Source organism: Lynx rufus, unplaced genomic scaffold (genome assembly GCF_022079265.1).
Source record: "Lynx rufus isolate CCGP_SWC_20201006 ecotype Redwood Valley unplaced genomic scaffold, mLynRuf1.p SCAF_4, whole genome shotgun sequence".
In the NCBI taxonomy this organism is placed as follows: Eukaryota; Metazoa; Chordata; class Mammalia; order Carnivora; family Felidae; genus Lynx; species Lynx rufus.
The window spans coordinates 46,388,410-46,406,615 of NW_025814856.1; the positions used below are offsets into that span (position 1 = coordinate 46,388,410).

At 41.9% G+C, this 18,206-nt stretch overlaps 1 protein-coding gene across 1 annotated transcript in view; it reads left to right on the forward strand.

Moving 5' to 3' along the window:
• ITPR1 (inositol 1,4,5-trisphosphate receptor type 1) overlaps positions 1–18,206 on the forward strand; it is a 328,245-nt gene that overhangs the window by 173,549 nt on the left and 136,490 nt on the right. Inside the window, exons 27-35 of the mRNA XM_047094661.1 lie at positions 1,355–1,520; positions 1,644–1,814; positions 2,314–2,379; positions 3,891–4,028; positions 7,459–7,584; positions 10,176–10,376; positions 12,465–12,716; positions 14,080–14,205; positions 16,431–16,559. Coding sequence (XP_046950617.1) covers positions 1,355–1,520; positions 1,644–1,814; positions 2,314–2,379; positions 3,891–4,028; positions 7,459–7,584; positions 10,176–10,376; positions 12,465–12,716; positions 14,080–14,205; positions 16,431–16,559 — 1,375 coding nt within the window. The remainder of the gene's footprint in view (positions 1–1,354; positions 1,521–1,643; positions 1,815–2,313; positions 2,380–3,890; positions 4,029–7,458; positions 7,585–10,175; positions 10,377–12,464; positions 12,717–14,079; positions 14,206–16,430; positions 16,560–18,206) is intronic.

Genomic DNA, 18,206 nt, shown 5'->3' on the forward strand with positions numbered 1-18,206 from the left:
GGTGACTGGGGCTAGTACATCCAAGGTGCTTTACTCACATTTCTGGCTCTCTAAGGCTGGGACGTCTCTTTCTCCCTCCCTTCCTCTCTCTCTATGCATGACTGTCTTAGGCTTCTTCACAGCGTGGTGACTGGCTCTAAGAGCAAAGTTCCCAACAGGATAGGCCAACAGTGTACAACACTAATTAAGCCTCTGCTTGTAGTATGTTGCTGATGTCCTATTGGTCAAAGCAAGTCACATGGCTGAGCCCACTGTCAATGTGGGAGTAGCCTACATAAGGGTCTATTTTGTTGAGGGCCACCAATGTTAACGTTCTACCCCAGCGCTTAATGTAAAGCCTTTGAATTTTGAGTTAGTAATATTACTGACTGTGATGAAAGATCTTGTTTTTCGGAAACAGAGTGTGTTGAGTTCAGTATGATGACACTCCTTTGTGCTGTCTTGTATCTCACCTTTCCTGATATTGACACAGCAGTGACACTGTCTTCACTCCTCTTTTGGAGGATGTAGCACAAATAGAGTATTTTCCTGGGAGATCCTCTCTGCTTTTCCTGCTAGCCTGCACACATGAAGGTTCCTTAGATGGTGAACACAATATAGGCACTGATGTAATAATTGAATGGCAGTGCTCAGTTCTGCAGTAGAATGCCATTTGATCCAGTACATGGTCATTAATTCTTTCTTTACGGAAATAACACACAGTTATCACAGATACTGAGATAACCCCTGACAATTTGCTTATTAATCCGTTTGAAGAACACTCTTCAAAGTGCGGTCTTCAGACTGCTTGCTACCAGTTTGTGACATGGTAAGTCCAGATCATGGGAGTAATCATTTTGGGTACTTTTATGGCAGCTAGACCCTGCCACAGCCTCCAAGTGCCTGATCAGTGGGCCTGGTATAGACTAAGACATCAGTTAGCTGTAAAGTTAAAGTAAAAGAAGCTGGTGCTTTACCACAGGTGTTTTGGTAGGTGCTGAGTTACAGCCTCTTAAATAAAAAATAAAACTTCTCATTAGAAGAAACACAACGGTGTGCCATTCTCAAACCATAGATAAGACCCCGCAGAAGAACACTCACAGAGTCAGAAATATGGATAAAAAGTCAATTCCTGTCACTGGGGGAAGGTAGGGACTTTGGCTTAGAATTTGACAGTTGTGACCTCCTCATAGTCTGCTCGCAGTCCAGTTGAAGTTAAAGCAAGATTGTGTTCTTACAGGAACTTACTAAAACTCAGGTCACCCAGGGTTGACCACGGGGTTAGAACTCTGGTTAACATGTGTCTGGGTCCAAGTGCGTGAGAGAAGGGTGCTTGTGGCTCATCTGTCCTTTCCCCTTCTGTGCACTCCTGTAGTGAGGAGAACACACCGCTGGACTTGGACGACCATGGTGGCAGAACCTTCCTCCGAGTCTTGCTGCATTTGACAATGCACGACTACCCACCCCTGGTGTCAGGGGCCCTGCAGCTCCTCTTTCGGCACTTCAGTCAGAGGCAGGAGGTCCTGCAGGCCTTCAAACAGGTAGTGTGTGTGTGTGTGTGTGTGTGTGTGTGTGTGTGTGTGTGTGTGTGTGTGTGTGTGTGGTATCGTTGTCGTCAGCTGCCCAAGAGGCCATGGTGACACGGGCACGTTGCATTTGCTCAGGTTCAGCTGCTTGTTACCAGCCAAGATGTGGACAACTACAAACAGATCAAACAAGACTTGGACCAGCTGAGATCCATCGTGGAAAAGTCAGAGCTTTGGGTGTACAAAGGGCAGGGCCCTGATGAGGCCATGGATGGTGTCTCTGGTGAAATCGAACATAAGAAAACAGAGGTGGGTGAGACCCAGGTCACGCTGCCGGAGAAGGTGGATAGGCTCCTCAAACAAGTGAATAGCCTACTCTGGTTTCACATAAAAGTGTATATTATGGGATGAGCTTTATTCTCAAGAGACCTGCATGTTGAGTAGCCAAAGTAACAGCCATTCTCCCAGGCAATAAGCTGCAGGATGGAAGGATAGCTACCTCACCTGTGTCACTTTGGACCACAGGGAAAATACTTGGTTGTTGAGTGGGTTAGCCCCATATTTCCCTTTCAGACCCACCTGGGGAAGAACCTGTTGTCAGTAGGCTGGTCTGCCATCCTCTCCCACATCAGGGAAATCCTGTCAGTCGCAAGGGGGATGAACACGTGACTCGGGCTTAAACCCAGCGTGACTATAGGAAAGCTGCAAAAACTCCCATTGTTTCCTAAACTCCAATGACCGTATAAACACACATACCTTACAGTCCAGGGGCTGGACGAACCACACTTATGTTTGTTTTGGTCCCTAGGAGGGGAATAACAAGTCACAGAAGCATGAGAGCACCAGCAGCTACAATTACAGGGTGGTCAAAGAGGTGAGTGGTCCTACTGCCCTTTTTCCTTGTGTATTAATTCTCTAAGGAGAGATAGTGAGAGTCGACTTGAAGATGCAAACACTTCATCTTTTTTCTTCATGTGAAGTTTAACAGGAAAGAAAAAGCTCTCAGAGGTTAAGTGCATGGATTTTAGGGTCATATCTGGGTTCGAATCATCCTCTGCTGCTTATTATTTGTGTGCCCTCAATTTTCTCACCTTTTAGAGGTGCAGCCAGCACCCGTGATTCTGAAAGTTTATAATTGACCAAAGGACTAATTTTATAGAATTGTCAAGCCTTTATATCAATGACTGGCACTTAGTGTCCACCAGTGAGGGCTCTAGTTCTTTAGATATCTTTGCATAGGGTGGTTCACAGTTGGAAGGTTGGGAGCTTTGTATTTTTTTTTTTTTTTTTTAACCCCAGAGCAAACTCTTCCCAAGCCCTTGGCAATGATATGAGTCTCACCATTTTAGGAGGTCGATCTTCCTTCCTTCCTTCCTCCCTTTCTCCCTTCATCCCTTTTAAAGTTTCTTTATTTTTAGAGAGAGAAAGTGTGCACACATGCAAGCGGAAGGGGGCAGAGACAGAGGGAGAGAGAGAATCGCAAGTGGGCTCTGCATGGTCAGTGTGGAGCCTCATGCAGGGTTTGATCTCACAAACTGTAAGATCACGACCTGAGCCAAAGTCAAGAGTTGGACACTTACCCAACTGACCCACCCAGGCACCCCTGGAGATCTTTCTGAAACTATCCCACTTTTGGTTGAAGACATAACCTACTTTATACTCTGGAAGGGCATGTTTTTAACCATGTGTAGATTCGGTTTGATGTGATTAAGGGATACTACATATGGGAGGAATCTGCTATGTTTAAAAAAATTTTTTTTTTTTTAACATTTATTCATTTTTGAGACAGAGACAGAGCATGAGTGGGGGAAGGTCAGAGAGAGAGGGAGACACAGAATCCGAAACAGGGTCCAGGCTCTGAGCTGTCAGCACAGAGCCCGACGCGGGGCTCGAATTCACGGACCGCGAGATCATGACCTGAGCTGAAGTCGGACGTCCAACCGACTGAGCCACCCAGGCACCCCATCCTGTGTTTAATATGTCGTGATCACTTCTGCCTCCCTGCCCATGACCAGAGCCTACAGTCTTTTCTCAGTTATGCTTCCCAGTTTTCTGAAGTTGATTTCTTTCATTTTTTTTTGAAATAATTTTTTCAGGCTTTATGCAGATAAAATTGACAAAAGAAACTGTCATCTTGCTGAAGTGTGACACGTAATAACTTGATAGACACTCTGTGAAGTGATGATCACAATCAGGTTACTTAACACATCCACCACCTCACATGTCAAGCTCTTTGGAGGGTGGGTGAGAACAGTTCAGATTTACTGTCAGCCGGTTTTACGCACACGGCGCACCTTCGCTGACTGTTGCCGCCGCTCTGTGCATTGGATCTCAGAACTGGGATGCTGGTCGTGGGTACACACTTGGAGTCTCTCTTTCTGACAGATCCTGATTCGGCTCAGCAAACTCTGCGTGCAGGAGAGCGCCACCGTGAGGAAGAGCAAGAAGCAGCAGCAGCGCCTGCTCCGGAACATGGGCGCGCACGCAGTGGTGCTTGAGCTGCTGCAGATCCCCTACGAGAAGGTGAGTGAGTTCCCCTCCGGCGGCGGCAGCTGTTCCCAGGGCCGGGGCGGGTCTCCGCATTTTCCGAAACCCTCCATGTTGGGATAGTGTTGGTGGCCACATGGAGCTGACGTGGCGATGGTGAACATGAGGCACTTGTAGGCAACTTGCGCTAAACAGACAGGGTGTCATGAAATACAGCCACCTGTAACCTGCCTCCAGAATCCATTGCTTCTCTACTTGCTCCCACGCGGCACTAGATGCAAAGGTGGGATGGATGGACCTGTATATGCACATGGGCATGTGCTGTGTCCTGGGTCATCTGCAAATGCCTTTTGGGCAACGTAAGCCCTGCAAGTGACTGGATGCATGTGGGGACATGGGGCCTGCCCACTTGTGAGGTCCTCAGTAGTGTGCTGATTTCTGGTTAAATTATTTGGATCTTTCAGGATACTTGGCTCCAAGTCCTCTTTTCTGTTGTTAGAAGTTACACTCTCCCATTTTTTCATGCCAGCATTTGTCGTTGACCATGATAGGATTTAGGGAAGTAGGGTAACAGTGCTCTGTGCCGTGAAGCCTGACAGGGAACTTTCAAAAACCTCTATTCACTTCTAAAATCTAGCACAGTTATCATGTTATTCCCACTTGACAGATGAGGAGACCGAGGCTTGGGGAACTCGAGAGTCCCAGGGAATGGATTTAGTCTCTTGAGTTCACCAGTGACTTCCAGAGAGACTTGGTGGTGAAGAGTTGGCTAAAGAAGGCTCACTGCTAGTGCTTGGAGGGTGCCAGGCACTGCATTGAGTCATATTCATTCTCCAGTTCATTTCATCCTTAAGACAGCGCTTGAGATTGGTCGTACTATCAGTAGCCCCATTTTATTATTTTATATTATGTTATTTTATGTTATTCCATGTTATTTTATGTTATTTTATGTTATTTAACTATTATTTACTTTTGAGATCGAGTGAGAGAGCACAAGCAAGGGAGAGGCAGAGAGAGAGAGAGACACAGAATCCAAAGTAGGCTCCAGGCTCTGGGCTTTCAGTACCGAGCCCAACACGGGGCTCAAACCCACAAACCGTGAGATCATGAGCTGAGCTGAAGTCGTACGTTTAAGTGACTGAGTCACCCAGGCACCCTTACTATTAGTAGCCCCATTTTAGATAAGAAGACTGGCCAGAGGTTCAGTACCTTCCCTGTACGTCCCAGCAACACATGGCAGAGCCAGATCTGCTCACCCGTGAGGCCCAGGCCCTGCTTGCTGTACCTTATCTTCCACGTACCTCACTTGGGCCTGCTGCCCTATGCTCCAGGAATTTCTCTGCAAAGGCCGCTGCCACAATCATGGGGCCCATGTGATTCAGCCTGGTCAAGCCTTTCTGCAGCCACAGATAAAGTGTAAGCTTAATCCCTCTGATAGGTCAGGAACTTAACTGACTTGAATATAACTTCAATCTAAGTGTGCTTGTCATCCAAACTTGGCTGACATGTAACTAGAACCAGCAAGCTGAATAACCTTGCTACGTATACAGAATGTGAGAAGGTAGTTTGCTGGCTGTATCTTTGCCTTACAATTTCACCAGTTTCCTTAAAGAAAGACAGCTCTTCATAGAGTAGTGTGAAAGTAACAGGTAACGCGATTCAGCTGGAATTGGGGTAGACCATTGTGTGTGTGTGTGAGACTGGTTTGATTTGGGATGGGTACGGATAGCACATTGTGGGAGAACAGTGGAAGAATTCCTACCATCAGATACTCTCTTGTTAGGTGGTATCTTTAGAGTTTACCTGCCTTGTAAAAATTTGTTTCACATGATGAAGCGTTTGGTTTCAATGAGCCCCCGAAGATACTCCTTTGAGCCTAAGAAGTGAAAGAGTGCAGAACTGTTGGAGATTACTGCTGACAACCAGCAGGGTCTCTCTGTCACAAGGCCACTGATTTCTTAGAGCTGGAGGATTTGCCACTTTCCCTGTTAGTAGGAGACAAATGTAATATCCAGTATGTTGTATGGGATTTGCTATTAATGTCCTTTTAAACTCTTCTGTTTTTGATTGTCAAGGCTGGTAGCTCAGATTCCTTCTGTCCGTTGTTCTGACAGATGCATCCTTTCTTCCAGGGTTATTGTCTAGACCAGGGTGGGCAACCTGCAGACCTGAACCAAATCCAGTCTGCCATCTGTTGTTATACAGCGTAGTAGTTAAGAACGCATTCTTAAATCTTACATCTTTAGTAGTACCTGCCTAACATCCTTTCCTTTGCTTTTTGATCCACAAAGCCACAAAGTATCTGTCTGACCCTTGGTCTAGACCAGAACCAGTAGCTTACCTTTACTGAGTAATTATTATCTAAGCCCTTGACTTGGATTTTCCCATTTAATCTTCACAGCAACTGTATGAAGTATGCATTTTTCATATCTCACTTTTATAGATGAGGAGACAGAAGCCCTGAAGGGTTAAGTAACTTGCCCAACGTCACACAGCTAGTGAGTGGTAGATCTGGATAAGAGCTAAGCAGTCTGGTTTCAGGGTCTACGTTGCTAACTGCTATGCTGTCTGGCATTTGAAATGAGGTGGTGTATGTGAGAAGACGTAGGGAGATTGTTGTGGGCTAAGTGAGTAGGAGGGACGATTCCATTTTTGGAATTCTTTCATTTTTACTATATTTAAACTTTTGCTTGTTTAGAATTGGGCAAAATGGTGATAGGTTTTATGCATTTGTCTTATCTTGGGGCATCTAACGCTCTCTAAAAATACTGAGTACAGTATATGCTTTTACTATAGGAAATAAGAATCGCATGATCAGCTGTTGAAATGCCTTGGGGCAGGTATTATCCCCATTTTGCAGATGGGAAAATTAACTCTTAGGTTAGATGCTAAGACAGATGACAAGGAAAGTATTGTGGCAGGTATATTTGCCCACATTTACAATCCAAAGAGAGTCCCACTTTGTCACGTGATCCCTGCCAAAAATGAACGCATACATTTGTGAGGTGGATTAAAGAGAGTGAGCCCGAGACCTGGGCGGTGTGACCTCATCGCTAGCGATGCGGTCGGCCACGGCTCTGCTGTCACTCTGTTCTCAGAAGTGGGGCGTTCAGAAGTTTCAGGCATTGCTAGAAATGAAATCTCAGAGGCTTCCTCTCAGCTTCCACTCTGTATTGCATTTTTCCCGAATCAACTCTTTTTATATCTACCCAAGGCTAGTGGAAGAGAATATAGGAGAATTGAATAAGTTACTGGCGTCTTTTTACCGTCAGCGATGCGGCACCCCAGTGTCTTTACACAACAGTCCCTCGGCAAGCACCTTGGCTGGAACCCACTTAGCAGGTGGTGAGCGTATCATAGAACGTGATCTCTTGGCCTAGAGATAAGTGCTGTCTCCTGCTGACCTTCTGTTGTCTACTGCATTGCCCGTTTTCAACTGATTTTTCATCTCCCTCCTTCCACACAGGCTGAAGATACCAAGATGCAGGAGATAATGAGGCTGGCTCATGAATTTCTACAGAATTTCTGTGCTGGCAACCAGCAGAATCAAGCATTGCTACACAAACACATAAACCTGTTTCTCAACCCAGGGGTAAGACTTGAGGCCTATCTGGAAATCTGTGAGGGGAGGAGGGTGCGAAGCACTAAGGAAAAACAGCTGGTTCTTTTGCTGTTGTGACCACGGGGACTTGTTACAAAGCAACATTCATTCCAAGGGGAATGTTGGGACCATCTCTCAGGAGGACATAAATATTCCCCTTATTTTGGGGGGAGAAAGGGAAAAGGAGGAGGAGGTGGTAGGACAAGGTAAGGTATATTTTTATTTTTTCTTAACATTCTTCATTACATCAAATTTTAGCACTAGTGAGTTGCTAATTCTCACTCGCCAGCCACATCCTCCTGAGGTCTTGCATAAAGTTTTCTGTGTATGTAATACAATACATAATAATACGTTAGATACATATAAATACACAATATATTCATATAAAACATAATTGTTATATTTTAGTGTGTCACATATGTTTTTGAAGTACATGGAGTGCATTTTTTTTAGAGATAAATGGTGGCATACCCTACTTGTAGCTTTTTTCTCTTAATACATTGTGGCTATCTTTGCAAGTCAGAGATAAATTTTTCTGATTTTTGATGAGAATTTTTGATGGCTATGTGGCATTCCATAGTATGTCTGTAACTTTTTAAAACCCATTGCCATATTAATGGACATTTAGGCCAGCTCTAATTTTTGGCTTTGTATAATTCTACGAAGGACCTCCTTGTAAATACATGCACACTGATGTATTTGTTAGTACTGCTGGAGCTTTGGAGGACAGGACTACTAGAATTGTGATGTTAGGAAGAGAAAAGACAAAAGATACAAAGCTGAAAGCCCCCTACTTCATACCAGACATAAAACTTATCCCTCAATAACTCGGGGTAAAAACCACAGAAAATAAGCCTTCTAGAAGAGAACATGAAAATATTTTGATGACCTTGTGGAGAGCAAAGTTTTTTGTTTTTGTTTTTTTTTTTAAGTTTTAAGTAATCTCTACACCTTACCTGGGGCTCGAACTCACAACCCTGAGATCGGTTCATACACTCCTTGAACTGAGCCAGCCAGATGCGCCCAGAGTTTTCTTACACAGTATAAAAATAGAATTAATTATAAAGGAAAACATAAAATAAAGACTTCTGTTCACCGGGTGAGCTCATTAAGATCATCCAGAGGCAAGCCAGAGAATGGGGGAGGACGTTTGCTCGCATATATGTTCAATTAAGAACTCATGTCCAGAATAATAAACTTAAGAAAAGTCAATAAGGAAAAAGGCAACCCATTTTTTAAATGGATAAAAAAAACTTTAAAATGAAATCATCTGTAGTAGAACATACCCAGATGGCCTGTCACTGGGACAAGGTGATCATCAGAGAAGTATAAATTAACTAAGATAGGCAAAACAACGTATGACTAAATTCAGAGACCAACAACACTGTAAATCAGCAAGGGTATGCAAAAGCTGTGGTGTAGAATGGAAATTGTTAATATCTTTTGAAAGCTGTTGAGAAGTACTTTTTAAAAAAAATTTTTTTTTTTGGGGCGCCTGGGTGGCGCAGTCGGTTAAGCGTCCGACTTCAGCCAGGTCACGATCTCACGGTCTGGAAGTTCGAGCCCCGCGTCGGGCTCTGGGCTGATGGCTCAGAGCCTGGAGCCTGTTTCCGATTCTGTGTCTGCCTCTCTCTCTGCCCCTCCCCCGTTCATGCTCTGTCTCTCTCTGTCCCAAAAATAAAAATAAACGTTGAAAAAAAAAAATTAAAAAAAAAAATTTTTTTTTTTTACTGTTCATTCACTTTTGAGAGACACCAAAGTGAGTGGGGGAGGGGCAGAGAGGGAGACACAGAATCCAAAGCAGGCTCTAGGCTCTGAGCTATCGGTCAGCAAAGAACCCGTTGTGGGGCTCAAACTCATTAACGGTGAGATCATGACCTGAGCCAAAGTCTGACACTTAACCAACTGAGCCATCCAGGTGCCCCTGTTGAGAAGTAGTTTTAAAGCCAAACATTTATATTCTGCAACCCAGCAATTCCACTCTTGGATATAAAGCCAACAGGCACACACATTAAAATTTACCAGAAGACATGTTCGAGAATGCCCAGAGCAGCCCTATTGTGCGAAGAGTAGTGCCACTAAAACCTGCCGTTACACTGGATACGCCCCTAATGCCCATCAGCAATAGAAGAGATCAGCACACTGTGGTTTATTCATGTCATGGAATATACATAGCAGTATATTCTATGTACTGATACATGCAACAACATGTTGACAGCATCGCAAATGTACTATTAAACAAAAGAAAGCAGGCGGAAGACAGTACAGGAAGCTCAAAAACAGGCAAAACTAATCTGTGGTTGCAGAAATCAAAATAGGAGTTAAATTGGGTGGTAAGGCATTTTGTTTCTTGATCTGGGTGCTGGGGTTCCCACCATAGTTCATTGAGGTGAATACTAGTTGTTTCCCTTTCTATATGTTTATTACACATGATTGAAAAGGCTTATGAAAAAAGGCCGTACAGAAGTGAGAAAGGAGAGGCATCTCTTCACTGGTTTAAAGGCTTCTTTGTGTGTTTTGGTAGACTCTTTGTCACTTTGTTCTCTGATGTCCCTGTGCTCCTGCTCTGACCCTTCTGTCAGATCCTGGAGGCGGTAACCATGCAGCACATCTTCATGAACAACTTCCAGCTCTGCAGTGAGATCAATGAGAGGGTCGTCCAGCACTTTGTTCACTGCATCGAGACTCACGGTCGGAACGTCCAGTACATCAAGTTCTTGCAGACGATTGTCAAGGCGGAAGGGAAATTCATTAAAAAGTGCCAAGACATGGTTATGGCTGAGGTAACAACTGCTTATTTCTATTATCCCTACCTTTGGTGTTCCACACAAATTTTTAAATTACTACTCTCTGTATGAACTAGCACCCTCTCCTGGACCCACATGAAGGGACAAAACATAATTGTGGTTTGTTTGTGTGAGAGAGTGTGTTAGCATAAATCAGATACACACGTAGGCAAGAGTCTTATCAGGTTTTTCATAGCAGTGAATCTGTTTATTTTGAGGAGTTTGGGATCAGATTTTTTTGAGAGGGGGAAAATAAAACCAGGAGTAACAAACCAAAAATACGATGAATAGCGATTAAATGTGGATAGAAACCAGTGAGCCAGAACAGCCTATGTTCCTGTGAATAAGTTGTCTTTAATTATTCACTTCATTAGCTAGAAAAATTGTTACTTGATGATTCTTGAGAAGAAGCTAGACCGTGGGATTGGGACAAAGTCCTGCTTGGTTCTCTGTGGGAAGTCAATGCCCCATGAATGCTGTCTGACCAAAAAAGCCCTCTGCCACCACTTTCAGATACACTCCATTTCATCTTTTACCTGTTTAAAAAATGAAAACTTAAGTAAATCCACCTACCATTTGGATTTAAAATGTCATCTAATAAAGAACGTACGATACCAGTGGAAGGTAGTGTCGCATAATTAAAAGAACTGACTTACCTAGGATATGAATGAAGGCTGTACTGCTTTACTGGCTATGTGACGTGTCAACTTCCCCAACCCTCAGCATGCATTTTTGTGAAAGAAGGTGTAGCTGTATTCACCTGAGGAACTGATATGTGAACTCATTGAAGTAATGATGACAAAAATAGCTAACATTTCTTGGAAGCCTGCCATACCCTAGTCAGGGCTCTAAGCAATTTACATATAATCATTTATTTAATCTACATGACAGCACCATGAGGTCATTATCTTCTTTGTCCTCAGTTTTATGGACAAAACTGAGGCACAATGAATCCATGTGAATTGATCCACTGATCCATGTGAAGTATTTATCACAATACTTGGCACTTACTTAGAGCCTATGAAGGTTAGATGTTATTGTGTAAATAATATTGACTATATTTATTTTGGCTTCTGTACCAGCCCTTTTTGGATCTTCTGTATTTCATGCAGTGCTGAAATTGATTTATTCTTAAGTAGATTTATGAGAAGCCACATTCAGTCCTGGGGACAAGTTATAAGTAGGAAAGCCTTGATTTTTTGATGAGTGTTGAAAGTTAGGTGTATCTTTTTTTTTTTTTTTTAACATTTATTTATTTTTGAGACAGAGAGAGACAGAGCATGAATGGGGAAGGGGCAGAGAGAGAGGGAGACACAGAATCAGAGGCAGGCTCCAGGCTCTGAGCCATCAGCCCAGAGCCGGACGCGGGGCTCGAACTCACAGACCGTGAGATCGTGACCTGAGCCGAAGTCGGACGCTTAACCGACTGAGCCACCCAGGCGCCCCAAAAGTTAGGTGTATCTTAATGAGAACTGGATAATTTGTGAAGAGAGAAGGCACTGCATGAGAGAGTTGTAAGAGGGATACTGCTTTTCAGGCATAAAAGGATGAAAACATTTTTTGAAATGTTTGTTTATTTGGGGGTGGGTGGCAGAAGGGGAGAGAGAGAATCTGTACCATCAGCACAGAGCCTGACACCGGGATCGATGTCACAAACCAAGAGATCATGTCCTGAGCCAAAACTAAGAGTCAGGTGGACACTCAACCAACCGAGTCACCTAAGCGCCCCTGTAAATATTTTTAAGTAGAAAAATCATAGCCTAATTATTAGGTTTGGAATTAAAAGTGCAAGCTTACAGTCTGCATTTCCACTTGATACATGAATGTTGGTATGCAGACCTTGTCTTCCCCCAGTGGCTTTAGGACCACTGTCCTATACCTGTATGTGTCAATCGAAATGCTGCTGCTGAAGACTTTCAGTTGTTCATTAATATAAATGAAGTTTAGATGAGTTTGGTAAAACAGGTGAGACTGGTTTTAGAAAGCAAATGCCGACAGAACATCTCTTTTTCCCTTTTCCCTCATTTTTTAAATGTCCCCACCTCTGCAAGCTCATACTATAAGCAAGCCCCATTCTTTCTGCAGCTGGTTAATTCGGGAGAGGACGTCCTCGTGTTCTACAATGACAGAGCCTCTTTCCAGACCCTAATCCAGATGATGAGGTCAGAGCGGGACCGGATGGACGAGAACAGCCCTCTCATGTACCACATCCACCTGGTTGAGCTCTTGGCCGTATGCACTGAGGGCAAGAACGTCTATACAGAGATAAAGTGCAACTCTCTGCTCCCACTGGATGACATTGTCCGTGTAGTGACCCATGAGGATTGCATCCCCGAGGTGAGCAAGCTCTTCTCATGTCTCTGCATGTGGCATGTGGACTTGCAGCCAGCTCCGATGTGGCCTCACAGTACGATAAGATCTGCAGCTCATTTTGTAGTGAGGAAACAACATTTTCTCAAATGCCAGTTTAGTGTATGAAGAACATTGGGGGGATTTTAGTCCTCCTTGATGTCTCCTCAAGAAGAGTGGGAATCTGCTTCTGTGCTTCCGCTCTTGAAAACTAATCATTTAGCCTGTTGAGCGAAGAGTATTTGCTTGGAATGAATGTCTGAAAAATGAGATGGAGTGGTTTGAGATATGGTTCATGTGCACATAAGACCTATTCTGCAAGTAGATTCTTTAATGAAAATGTGTATTGCAAAAATGAATGAATGACAATTATAAAACATTTAGGAACTACAGGTAACCAATAGGAAAATTAAAATAATCTATAATTCTACCACCCATAATAAATACCTGTTAAAAATAAATAAATAAATACATACATACATACATACATACCTGTTAGGTTTTGGAAATGATTCCTTTCAAGTTTTCTGTTTCGTTGTTGATAAGTGTTGGCTAGTAACAACAATGACAGCAAAAACAGTGCATCATACAGTTTATATTTTGCCTTTGTATGTTTAAAATACATGCTATTAATTTATATCTTAAACTAAATACACATATATTTATAGCAGATACAGTGTGTATTTTGTCTTTGTTTAAAATATATGCTGGTAACTTAATCTTAAACTGAATATACTTTTATAGTATATGTAGTATATATCAAATAGATGTTTTTAGTGAATTTTTGAAAAGTTAATACATTATGAAAAGTTCAAATAGCAGAGACTTTAAAGGAGTAAACTATGACATATCTCCTAATCTGTCCCTTCCCACCCCACAGAAAATTATTATGGTCTTGTACATCCTTCTAGAGTTCTGTATATAAACAAATGAAATAAATATTCTTCATTGCCTCCCCCGTTTTTTTTTTTCCTAAACGCAAAAGATGACATTCTGTATACACTGTTGTTCTTTTTCATATCTGTCCATAAAGAGATTCCACATTCTTTTTTTTTTTTACAGTTACATAAAAATTTTATCATATGGATGTACTATAATTGCCTTGCATGTCTGTCTGTTTAACCAGCTTATGCTAATAAAATGAGATAATTAATAACTGATGACTATAATAAAGGAGAAAAAAAACAAGATCACATTTTTCTCACAGCCTTGTCCACACAGCATTTTATCAGACTTTTGGACTCATTTATTTGACAGATGGAAGTGGTGTTTTGACATAGTTTTAATTTGCATTTCTCTTTTTCTATGTATACGAAATTGGTTTTTCAGAAACATCTATTTCTGTCTTCAGGTTAAAATTGCCTACATTAACTTCCTTAATCACTGTTACGTGGATACTGAGGTGGAAATGAAGGAGATTTATACCAGCAATCACATGTGGAAGTTGTTTGAGAATTTCCTTGTAGACATCTGCAGGGTAAGGCTTTCTGGAACTAAGGGGCAGAGCGGAAATGTTTGTGTATGTGCGTGCGTCTGGACATCCTTATGCAGGCATGAGGAAAATATTCACGTCATTTCAGCTTGCTCATGTGACACGGGGAGGCAGATGTGGCTCTACACTTGCACACGGCTCATTTCTTAATGCCTTTTACCTCTTGCTGAGAACAGATTTTATTCAGCACATGTCAGAAAGGTGGGTTATTGCTTTTCATTTCATCCTTTATGGACTGATTTGTGAATAATAATCCGAGACATACTAAAATCACATTTGAAAGTTTTCTTTTCCTTGACGATATCTCTCCTTAAAGGACACCTTCCTGAACTTGAGCATTTATCTCCTTCAGTCTGGTGTCAAGGATTCTGCAAAGCACTTCCCTTTGGATCTGCTTTCCTGACCTAGCAGTTGGATGGGCTTCATATTCTGGATTTGGTTTTGCTCTGAGCTTAATACTGTTTCTAAAGCTGCAAGACCACTACCTAACAAGGCACACCATGGATTCACGATGAGTTTTGTGGTGGTGGGTTTGGGGGATGGGGGATGGTAACCAAGTTCTTGAAAGAATGATTGTAAGATGATTTTCGGAATCTTCATGTTAATAAGAAAGGTGCTTTGGACAGTCTTACACTGTGATACTCTTCGCTTGATGGTACAAATTACAGTGTAAAACACCCTGCAAGAACTTGTTTTCTTTCTAATCAAGGTCTGTGTTTAATAATACTCACATGTTGGTATCACAGACAAATGTATACATATCTATTTTTTTAATCTCAATTTCCTCCTAGTCTTTTAATCCCATAAATCTGGTTTTGGAGATTGGAATGGAAGGCCTGCTCTTTTTTCTGTGGGGTTTTTTGTTTGTTTGTTTTTTAATCAGGGCTGAACAAAGCTTTCTGTAAAGGACCACATATTAATATGTTCAGGTTTGTGGTCCATCTGGTCTCTGACACAGCTACTCAAGTCTGCCCTGGTAGTTTGAAAACAGCCATGACAATAGGTAAATAGGTGGGCATGGCTGTGTTCCAATAAAACTTTATTTATAAAAGCAGCCACCAACCCGTAACTGTGCTGACCTCTACGTTACATTATTCAGAAATGTAAAATCAGTTACTAATTTCATTCTCTGAATGTGTCTAAACTGCTCAGTATTAAGCTGACAATATGGCAATTAGTTAATAAAACATGATTTTTTTTGCCCTTCATAAATTTTTATTGTAAGCAACATTACATCTCAAATTACAGCACTAATGAATTTGGTAGTAAAACTTGATTTTTAAAAGTGTATTTTCTAAATCTTTTCCTCTAAATGCCTAATCTTATTTTAAGTAGCAAAATTAAGTATAATGCCAGTAAAACCTAAAGTCTCTCACCCCAAGACCTATGGAATCAATGATTTTGACTCAAAACTCCACTATTTTCAGCAGTATTGCATATCAGTAACTTTTTTTTTAATTGAAGTATAGTTGACACACAATGTTATATTAGCTTTACTGTACATTGTAGCAATTTGACAACTTTATATGTTATGCTACAGTAGCATTTTTATTGAATAGAAGAGTGTTGTAGCGTTGGAGAATATTACACACAGTGGACCTGATATATTTGATTCTCTTGATCATATATGTTAGGAAACATTGCGTAGAACAGATGAATGGCTTAACAAGGAGCACACTTCACTTTTAGGGGAAAATACAGACAACTGTAGTTACTATGCCTCTTGTTGCCTTTTAAGGTATTAGATTTGCCACACATGGCTAGGAATTTGGAAGCAAAAGCCCTGTAGGTCCCATACCGACTTTAAAAAAAATTTTTTTAATGTTTATTTTTTTGAGAGAGCATGAGTTGGGGAGGGGAAGAGAGAGAGGGAGACACAGAATCTGAAGCAGGTTCCAAGCTCTGAGCTTTCAGCACAGAGCTGACAAGGGATTCGAACCCACAAACCATGAGACCATGCATGACCTAAGCTGAAGTCAGCTGCTTCACTGACTGAGCCACTCACGCACCCTGGTCCCTTATCAATTTTGTTTTATGAGTCTATACTGGGATACACAAGTTGATCAGTTTCTCTGGCTGCATGATTTATTGTTGTTATTTCAAGCCTTTATTTTCGTTTGTTGGATTAGCAGGAGTGGTTACAGATTTCTTAATTCTACAGCTGATCTACAGGTTTGGTGTGTTGTCTAAAGCATCCACTTGCCTTGCAGGCCTGTAACAACACAAGTGACAGGAAGCATGCAGACTCAATTTTGGAAAAGTACGTTACTGAAATCGTCATGAGTATCGTTACTACCTTCTTCAGTTCTCCCTTCTCAGACCAGAGTACTACCCTGCAGGTAAGAAACACAAGCAGTGCAGGGCCTTCCCGACAGAGCTTCAGCAATTGCTGTTGGTGCTGATATGGCAGTGAGCAGCTGTACACGAGCCTTCATGGATACAAGATCCTTTGCTTTCTCAGGATGCCCTTGGATAAATAAGCACCTGAGGATGTTTTTCTTCACCAGATGGTTCTATTGATTGTTGATCTTTTTTCCTTACAATGCCTGTTCTTCCCCCCTTCAATCTTGTTGATTCCTCCCTTCCAATTTTAGGAGAAGCAGCTTTCAAATAGGTGCTAGCATGTTATTAAGGCTTTTTAAAAACATGTTTGGAAACCTCCATTTTAACTCCTGAAGTGTGTGCCTTAAGCTCATCCCAAGTGCTGCATGGCAAGAGTGAGAAGTCTTTTAGCCATGACAGCAGGGCTGGTGTATTGTACAGCAACATGGGCATGTGAACTCCTTTGTGCACGGTGCTCCTGGGGTGTGCAGTGCAGCAGCCCTGCATGCTGGTTCTCACTGTACGGTTTCAAAGTTTTGAATCCATGGATCTGAAAGAGAATTTCATTCTTCGACTTGAAAAAATCACTCCTCTTTTTATAACTTAGGTCTGGGTCAACTGCTGTGGGAGTCTTACAGCAGGTGCGTTGGTACAGCCTACAAGATGAAAGTTGGCCTTGGTCTCCAGTGATCAGAAGAGAAATAGTAACCATCCTTGTCATAGAAAGAGGTAGAGGCTGTCCTGGGGTTGATGGATGGCCCAGAGTTATTGGATTATAGACAGATAATCCTAATGCAGGTAAATTCTCCAAGCGAAAGGTGATTCATGGTAGTATCATACTCATTAGTATATTTATCACATCCTGCTCTATTTCATTAACATGCAGAGAGTTCATGTAAGCTCAGTATAGTCTGTGAGGTAGATGATGTTGCCAGCTTTGTAGCTCCATAAACTGAGGCTCAGAAAGTTTAATTACCATGCTGAGTCATGGTCACAGCCATTAAGTGGCATAACCATGATTTCAACCTACTTTTCTCTGATTCTGAAACTTGTGGAGTTTTTAGTGAGGTACATTTGCTGGGAACTATTGGTAACCTTCTGTTTGGTTAGAAATAACTATAAAAGCTAGCAATTAAGCTAAAGTATTGCAAAGTTTGAATGCTATCTTTCAAATGTCTGTATATATTCTTGAGTAATTGGGGAGCAGAAACTGGTTGGATCCCAAGCACATGAGTTACCAGAGGCCAGAATGTGTTCTTTACCAAGTGCTATTATGCTGAGAGCCAGCCAGGAAAGCTGCCATGGTTGCTAAGATTGGACTTGCTGCTTTTGCAATTTAAAGTGACAATCCTCACAGCAATGCCCATTCTCCTATGGATCGTGAAATAGTATTGCAAAACCAAAATGTCAAAGTAAGTCAATCAAATTAATTGGAAAACTATTAAACAGGAATGTGAGTTTTGGTTTCCCATTTTGGTCACTCCTCTCTCTTCTTATTGCCTTACTCTGAAACCAATTTTTGGACCACCTAATAAGCCAGAATGGTCAGAGATATGAATCTTCAGTATAAATGTTGTAAGTCCCAGCAAGACTCAGGTTGTCCATATATACTTAGAATACAAAATCCAAAGTGGATTTTAGTTGTTTTTTTTTTTTTATGGCTT